Source organism: Ambystoma mexicanum, chromosome 7q, assembly GCF_040938575.1.
Source record: "Ambystoma mexicanum isolate Mex_15411 chromosome 7q, UKY_AmexF1_1, whole genome shotgun sequence".
Taxonomy (NCBI): Eukaryota; Metazoa; Chordata; class Amphibia; order Caudata; family Ambystomatidae; genus Ambystoma; species Ambystoma mexicanum.
In genome coordinates this window covers 25,071,105-25,080,450 of record NC_090941.1, presented here as the reverse complement: position 1 = coordinate 25,080,450, position 9,346 = coordinate 25,071,105, and the positions used below count along the sequence as shown (strand labels likewise).

Here is a 9,346-nt window from a genome sequence, read left to right as displayed (position 1 = left end):
AAAAACATTGTGATAAACCTTGCAAGACAGAGTTTCAGAGAAAAAGCTATTTCTTGGCTGAATGGAAAAAGTGTCAAGATGCACTACGTGAAAAGCCAGGCTTTCAATAGTTTACGGAAGATCCAACATGATTGTTCCGCTCTCTGTGAAATTGTGCTGCAATGACTGGAAAGCTGGATCCAACCGCTCTTGACAGTCTGAATTTGGCATAGGCTGTTGTAGCTGGTCTTTTAGACAGGGTTTTCGTGAGCAAGTTTGAATGGTTTGATAGACAGAGTTTAGCTTCTCTGAGTTTTGGTGGTAGATGCCAAAAAGGGGGAGTAGGATCTGGGTATCATCAGTGTAGCTAGTGTAGGCAATACCTATTGAGTCTAGGAGAAAATAGGTGTGGGGGGCACTTGCATTGTCAGCAAAGTCTCTGATAGTTCTAGCTTTCAGAAATGAGGTGACCCAGCTGGATGCCTCTGTTGAGAAGCTGGCCGTGGAGGTCAGGTGTTGGCAAAGTATTTTATGGTCCACTAAGTTGAACGCTGGCGAGAGGTCCAGAAGTAGTAGAAGGGCAGATTTCCCTGTGTCCTTGATTTCGTCTATATATTATTTACACTTTAAACAAAACAAAAATGATCCCCTTACCTAATTATCCCCTTAGTGCAGTGGTCTACAACCTGTGGCTCTCCAGATGGTTTGGAATATGATTCCCATGATCCCTCAGAATTGACTATACTGACCAGGGCTGGTGGAAGTTATAGGACAAAACATTTAGAAAGCCACAGGTTCAGACCACTGCATTAGTGTTTAATAATAAATGTGATTTCTACCCAATTTAATCACACTTTGATGAAGGGGTGAGTAGGCCTAGGTGGGAACAGAACTTCCGACTTTCAGGTTTGTTACGTGTCAGAGCTGAGCATGCAAAATGTGCAGTATTCTCCGGGCAACATTTGTTAATGTGGGCCTTAAGCAAGCAGAAACAGCGAAACACATTTTTGCATTCAGTCTGTTATGTGAGCCTGACAATATTGTCAAAATACCTAGGCTCGTATTGTTTCTGGCATTTTTTTTGCACGTTCAGGTCGAAGAATAGTTTTATTTTCGTTATTGTGAGAGAATAAATGCAGTCCAAAATGTCAATGTATCTACTTTGGTGTGTGTTTGAGTCTTCCAATATAGTGCTCCTAGAATGTTCTGCATTGAGCACATTTATTTACCAGTTTCCAGTGGCATAGACACTGTACACAGGGTCAAGATTCAGCAGTAGCAAGAGTACCTACGTCTGTTGATGTTACTCAGCTCTATTCTTAAAGATAATTGAACACGCTAATTTAATCCTCAGCCACTTCCAATGGGACTGTAAACAAGGGTGCCAATTGTGTTGGTGTCTTCTGGTAAACTGTCACCTCCCTTTTGCAAAACCATGCTGAGGAAACCTACCTAATGAAATAAGCATTTGAACCAGCAACAGAATGTAATGGTTTTTAGTCACCAATGTAGGATGGAGGAGAATCTGTGTACAGATTTGAACGGTTTTGAAAACCCATACACACGTATTGAGCCCATCGGTCTCAGAAACAACTGTGGCATAGAGAAGAATGGGGTAGTAAAATATACCATCAAACGCCTATGCAGGTTAGATACCAACAATGGCACAGTAAGAGGGTCAGATGAACCACTGAATGAGCTCTGTATGGTCAACGTCAGTATTGCTTAATCTAGGACAGTCTGGTAAGGGAATTGTTATGAAACCTTTGGGAGTGGGAGCTACAAACGCCTGACCATGGATCTGGATGTGCATTACAAAGAGGTGAGGTGAGGCTTAAAAAAGCCTCTGCTGGGCCTTCCTCCACGAGGGATAGGCATACATATGTGAACCAGTGGATGGCTACAGGTTGGTATACCTGTGCACCTTGGTTTAGGTAGCAGGTGAACAACAAAACCCAAGGTGGGAACCTCAACAACCGCTGGCACCTTGAGGTAGGGACATATAATAATACAACAAAAGTGGTACCAGGGAAGACGAGAGAAAACGAAAGAAGGATGACAGAAGGATGCAAAAATCAAATCATTATTTTCATTTTATTTAGATTTGTATACAAATTTATAGAAAACCTTTTCATCAATTCTATAAAAAAAACATTGTGCTAATCATGCATACCAACATTCACTCACTAGATGAATATCTAAAAAAAAAATGTTTTTCTTTTTTAATTGTGTTAAGATGTCACAAACAATTGCCATTCATTTCATTAATACATTTCCTTTCCATTATGTTATTAATGATTCCAAACAACCTATCATTATTGATAACAGTTCATTCCAGACAAAATATCCAGGTGACCATGTTTGACCACCAACCAGTGCCTGTATGTTCTGAAGTACAAGCAAAGGAATGGAGAGTCATAGATCTCAAAATATCTGAGCTGAAATCTCAGACTCTAGCACAAACAATGCTGCACTCAACCTCCCTGTAATCTTACGCTCATGCTGCAGAAACTAGGTGCATGTCATCCACATATTCTGCTTGTCTAAAGTGATATGCCTACCACTTTAACAGAAACAGAGACACCATGGAACCTGACTACTTCGTAATGCAACACTATTGCTAACGGTGATATTGGCGTTATGGAAGATGTACGCACATGGCTTCATAAATTACCATAGTCCCATGTGAAAATACCCCTCTCAATGTTAACGTTTTACATAGGGTCGGATTTATAGTAATGCAATTTGGACATTTGAAAAACTAATTTGGTATTTCTTTCCATTTTTACCTTTTCAAGTATTATTTCACATTGTCTTTTATTTCATGAACGTATGCATTCTTCTGTATAGACTTTGGCACTGCTGCTTTTCCTAAATGTTTGTCAAGGTAACACCCCATACACCCACTCGCCTCCCTCCAGCCCCACAAAATTCTTTCCTATTTTCTTTTTTCACTTTACGCTTTGTTCTGTTTCTATTTCCTTGTACCGTTTTCAGACTAGATAAATTGGGGTTGGTTTTATGCTGTTTTGTATGTTTTTTTTTAATGTGGGATTGCAGGCCATTATTTTTCTGCAAGAATATTTGATGGCCTTTTTATTAATTAATAGGTTTTATTCAGAAGGTGTTTTTCACATTTCCACGGGTTACGAATTTCATTACACTATATCCAATGGCTTAATGAAAGTAATGTTTGCAGGTGTATTCATGAACAACAGCTAAGATTACCCTTCCTTAAAAATGAACGTTATTTTAGTTTGCTTTTGACACTTGATTTGTCTTAGTACAATGTACACATGAAGTCACTTATACATCAATATTTAATCAAGTTGTCTGATAAAGTTGAAAAAGAAGTCTAATCTATTGATTTGTTTTCCTTTCAGGGCATGGGTTGTATGGCACATTTGAAATGTTGTCCTCCTGGAGGAAAACCCGAGAAGATCAGCACGTGAAAGAGAGAGCAGCCGAAGTTTATGCTGAATCCATGATCTCATACTCTCTCACGACAGCCATGTACTTCGTGACATTTGGTATAGGAGCTAGTCCATTTACCAACATAGAAGCCGTGAGGATTTTCTGTCATAATTCATGCATAGCAATTTTCTTCAACTACCTCTACATCCTCTCATTTTACGGTTCAATCCTGGTTTTTACTGGTTACATAGAAAACAACTACCAGCATAGCATATTCTGCAGAAAGGTGCCCAAACCAGAGGTGTTGCAACAAAAACCTGCATGGTACCGCATACTAATGACAGCCAAGTTCAGCGAAGACACAGCAGACTCAGAAGAAACAAACTCTTACGAAAGTCATCTTTTAGTTTGTTTCCTTAAACACTACTACTGTGACTGGATCACGAACACATATGTCAAGCCTTTTGTAGTCCTCTTTTATCTAGTTTATATTTCCTTTGCCTTAATGGGCTACCTGCAGGTCAATGAAGGGTCCGACCTAAGTAACATTGTAGCAACTGACACACGAACCATTACCTACACATCAGCCCAACAAAAATATTTTGGCAATTACAGCCCTGTCATCGGCTTTTACATCTATGAATCGATAGAGTACTGGAACACAAGTGTACAGGAAGACGTGCTTGAGTACACCAAAGGGTTTGTTCGGATATCATGGTTTGAGAGCTACTTGAATTACCTTAGAAAACTTAATATGTCCACTGGATTGCCCAAAAAGAATTTCACGGATACGCTGAGATACTCGTTCTTGAAAACTCCAAGGTATGCCCACTTTTCAGAGGACATCATCATTCCGAAAAAATACAGCAACGACGTGGATGTTGTGGCATCCAGGATGTTCTTGGTGGCCAAGACAATGGAAACAAATAGGGAAGAACTATACGATCTTTTGGAAACACTGAGGAAGCTTTCTCTCACGTCCAAAGTGAAATTCATTGTTTTCAACCCATCATTTGTGTACATGGATCGTTACGCCTCCTCTGTGGGTGCCCCCCTGCAGAATTCCTGCATCAGTGCTTTATTCATTTCATTCTTCTCTGCGTTCCTTGTTGCAAGCTCGCTTATCAATTTCTGGATTACTCTGACTGTTGTCTCTGTTGAATTTGGAGTGATAGGGTTCATGACACTCTGGAATGTTAAACTGGACTGCATTTCGGTGTTGTGCTTAATTTACGGAATTAACTACACAGTCGACAACTGTGCACCACTCATATCAACTTTTATTCTTGGCAAAGATTTCACACGAACTAAATGGGTAAAAAATGCCCTCGAAGTGCATGGGGTAGCGATTTTACAGAGCTACCTCTGCTATACTGTTGGTCTGATTCCTCTTGCAGCCGTGCCTTCAAACTTGACCCATACACTGTTCAGGTGCTTGTTTTTAATAGCATTTGTGACCTTCTTTCACTGCTTTGCCATCTTACCTGTGATACTGACATTTGTGCCGCCCTCAAAGAAAAAACGGAAAGAAAAGACAAATCCAGAAAATCGAGAGGAAATTGAGTGTGTCGAAATGGTGGACTTGGACAGTACTCGAGTGGTTGACCAAATTACAACAGTCTGACAATTTTAGTCAGTTGTTTATTGTTTTTTCACCTTAGGTCTTACGGAGGGAATACTTTAATGAGGGGTATTAAAAAAAAAAGCAGGTATAGTGTATCCAATACATCAATCATGGGAGAAAAAAACACCACCAATGTAACTTGCGGACGGAAAGGGTACTGAAAGACCTATTTTTATGGGTTCACGTGAGAGGTTGCTAGTTAATTGAATTAAGATTCAGATTTGGCAGATCAAGCAGTGTTTTGCTTTCAGTGAAGTGCAGCAACAGAGCAATTATTTTTACTGAGACCATGCAGACTGAAAGGTCAATTGACAAGGCTGAAGTATTGCAAAATGTTTGATCAGACAAAGAGTTTTGCAAAGGTTCTGCAGAGCAATAACTCAAGAAAACAAGCCCACTGTTACTGTTCTCACCAAACACAGCCACATAATCACATTTTTAAGCGAAATTGTTTATGCAACTACTGTGAATTAATTTCTAATAACAATCAACATCAATCTACGGAAGGAAAACCCTCCATTTTTAGTGAAGTATTTTTGTCAGGTAGTTTCTCCAACTCTGTGTGAGCAAATATTTGAAGGGGAAGGTTCATTTTGGGGATGGTCATCTGTGCATGATATATGCACATGTGCTTTGCAGATACCTTAAGCATTGGTGCATTGTTGCTTCTTCAAAAGTAAAGCATGAGTGTTCTGTATTTTGTAAATCCTGAGAAAATCGAACAACAGAAATTTAGACTGGTTTATTTAATGAGGGCCTAATTCACAGAAGCGTTTTATAATGGCAAAACCCCATTGGAAAACGCTCTGTGAATGAGTCCCTAAGTATATATTTCCTGAAAATATTTTCATCAAAATTATGTTTCTTTTCTTTTGACTCAAGAAAACCCTTAGATCTAAAATGTAGAGCCCACCAACATGGAAAAGGTTATGCTAGTGAAGACCACTCAGATTACATCACAAGAAAATATGGGGAAATATTTTGAGAGAAAAAAAAAGTGTTGAAAGGTTGAAGATTAACTACACTTTTTCAAGAATTGTTTTCTTCTTTCTTGATTACACATCACATTTTAAGTCCATTTTGTTGCCATTTAAAAGTTTTGTTTTAGGTAATAAATTGCAGTGAAAAGTGCCTTTTTCCTCAAAGGATTTTGTAGAAATTAACTGGTATTTCCCTCCCTTTTGTCCTGTGACCACCACATGATTAGGAATTCTCTGGGACTCTGAAAGCTTATAGAACTACCATCTTTACATAATATTTTGTTAGTCCAATATAAGGTACCAAAACTTGGATTTTGCTTCATTTTAAGGTAAAAACTCTTTATTCAACAATATCAGTAACTAAAGCTATGCGAATGTTGTTCATGAGGAATTTCTTCCTTTCATCTTTCCCATATGACACATTTGACCAACATTGTTAAAACAGGGAAGTTGCAGTCTTTCAATGGGGTGATGCCACTGTGTGTAAGCCTTCTGCCGTGATTCAGATGATAGGTGGTTGTGAATAGTGGAGAACACCACATTGATCTCCCAATCTAATTTAAAATGTGCCTTTTTAAAGTGGAACCAGTTGTTTATTGTCTTATGTTGTCAACAACCAAGGAAAAGCATTACAATCTATTATACATGCAATACATACAATATTTGATAACCCTTGGTAGCGCAAATTATCACAGCTCCAACACTGATCATTATTTTTAGAAAGATCAAATCAACAAGTCAAATAAATATTATAAAACATAACACAACCATCAGTAATGGACAAGTTCAGGGAAGAAACAAAAGAAGAGCAGAGGCGTAATAAGTCAGAAGAATCGGAGAGAAGCAAGCCCTCAGTGGACCGTATAGATTAATAGCGATAGGAAAGTGATTGAAATAATGAGGACAGTACAAGAAATAGAGAATGATTGAGATCATTATGCTGGAAAACTAAAGAAGTAAGAGATATATCAGCAAGAAAGTGACAGAGAGTGTGAGTCTGTGAGGTATAGATAGGCAGATAAGCAGAAATGAGTGAACTGTTCAGAAAGAAAGAGTTGGAAACTGCATAAATATGAGAGGAAGCAAAAAAGCAATATGTTATATTCAATGGTGATTTCAGCTCTCCCAAACCTTTAATTTTTGGGTGATTTATCTGAAAAAGTGTTGAGTTCTAAAGGATATAAGAGTCCAGCAGTGGAGGGCAAGCTGATTTCTGCCACATGGCTCGGTACTTTTCTACTTTTTGGGCAGTTGCCTTCTTGCAATAAAAAATAGAAAACATTTGATTTCGATCTATTTCTGGCAGGCCTACTAAAGCGTTCATTTGAAAATCATGTGTCAATTTCCAACTGAGCCTCCCTCCCTCTCTAGACAAAGAAAGAGTATTTTTTTCTATTTATAGTTTGGGCAAACAACTACAAAGACAAAGGAAAATATACAGAACTGCTCTGAGTAACAGGCTACATGCAGCATCACTTTACAGAAAATATTTGCGACGAGGGATGTTGCAGGACTCAGAAGAGGACTATTTATTTGGTTGGCTACACCCAGATTGATTCACAACTATTTGTGAGTCACTGGATGTTTATAAGCATTGCCCTTCAATATTCACAAGTTGCTTGGGTTGCAGTTCAAAATCCAATGCAAGCAGGCACATGTACAGTAAGGCAGTAGTAAGGAATACCAGCAATGGATTATGAGTAGAGTTTACCCAATTTTAGAGGGGGATATGAGTGGTCTACCTCTGGGTTAATGTAGTAATAGGAATACACCTTATTCAGATTTCTCCATTTACACGGTACAAATATACAATATACAGCAATATACAACAAATAGCCAAACAGCTCCCATGCACTCTTAGTGTAGCAGATTAGAATGACAGTGGACAAGGGCATAGGAAGGTAGATACAAATAATGAAAAGTCAATAAAGTATGTATAGGCTTAGGAGCAAACCAAACAAAAACATAAACTGCTGCTGACACAAGATGGGGCATGGCTTAGATATATCGGATGTGAGTAGCGAGGAAGCAATAAATAGGAGAGCAGGAATGGGAAAAAGCAAAGCTGGGACAAAAGAGAGCCTGGAAGTGATAATAGGGCAGGGAAATCAGAAATAAATTGGCAAACAAGGCTGGGAGGCAGCATAGCAGGCTCACAGTTATCCTTTGCAGTGGAAGGGACGGGAAGAGTGATGTAAAACACGGGGTATTACAAGGGAGTGAGAAAGATGGTTTATCAGAACGTGGGGGAAGGGCAGGGGCAGGTTCAGTGCTGCCAAAAGCACCAGCGAAACATTGTGTTGAAAATCTCAGAAGAAATATAAGGTTGTCAACCCCTACACTGCTGTAGTGAATCATTTCTTTAACCTTAGGGAAGAAACATCAAGAAACAACCTCTCACTCTAAACTGTAAGAACAGTGGCCTGCTGGGTAAGTGAGACCAATTACCGACATTATAAAGACAATTGAGAAAAGCACTCTCCTTGGTAAACTCAATAATAACCTACAAATCTTATAGCTAAGTTTTGAATGAATGAGAGACCTAAATAACATGCAGTATGATCCTAAGCCATCCTCACAACACCCATCTAGCCTATACCGATGTGTGCTCCCCAGCCAGCCCTGTTCCCAATCTATTCTGCATCATTCCAAAACAATCTACATAGGTCACCCCAAGAGTCCCCCCAAGATAAAAAGCATGTAATTGCAATGTCCATCATTTTCAATTTCTGACAACATCAAGACATCAGAGTAGTCCTTGAGACCCTAATGGTTCAATAAACAAAGGGAATTAAGGGATAATATTCACAAATGAGAACAAATCTCTGTAAAGTGGTATTACTGATAGGAATCATGATTTTGTTCATTTACAATGAAAACGTTGAGATTGTGTTAAGGGCATAGAGGAGAGCGTTATTCAGAATAATCTCTTATTTCTTAATAGTAGCAAGAAAGGTATCTCTTTCCAGAGAAAATTCATCTTTAAGGGTACAAGTCCCATGATTCCACGTTCCTCCAAGTAGTAGTGCCTTTTTCCTCTTTATGGTCCATAAGAATGCTCCACCCTCTTTGTACATGCTCTTTTCATGCATCCAACCAGATTAAGTTCATATTTCAGAGATCTCCGAAAGCACCCGGATCAAAACCAAACCCTGAGTTTGAAAGACAACCAACACCTCATGAGGGAGATTAAAACATAAACAAAGTCAACATAATGAATTCCTATGGTGGGATAATACTTGCCTCATGCCCTTAATAATATGTTGCTTTTTTCATTGTAAACTAGCAAAATCGCCATTGAATGGCAGGGCAGAGAGTCTACCTATTATGTAGGTTTATAGCATGGCTA

At 38.9% G+C, this 9,346-nt stretch overlaps 1 protein-coding gene across 1 annotated transcript; it reads left to right on the top strand.

Moving 5' to 3' along the window:
• The first annotated feature begins 3,371 nt into the window (after nt 1–3,371).
• Nucleotides 3,372–8,223, top strand: PTCHD1 (patched domain containing 1). The gene has a single exon (XM_069639888.1). The coding sequence runs from the start codon at nt 3,389–3,391 to the stop codon at nt 5,015–5,017; it is 1,629 nt and encodes a 542-aa protein (XP_069495989.1). The 5' UTR covers nt 3,372–3,388; the 3' UTR covers nt 5,018–8,223.
• Nucleotides 8,224–9,346: the final 1,123 nt, after the last annotated feature.

Excerpts from the sequence above, each read along its gene's own strand:
- PTCHD1 (XM_069639888.1), top strand. The coding sequence starts at position 3,389 with ATGTTGTCCTCCTGGAGGAAAACCCGAGAAGATCAGCACGTGAAAGAG.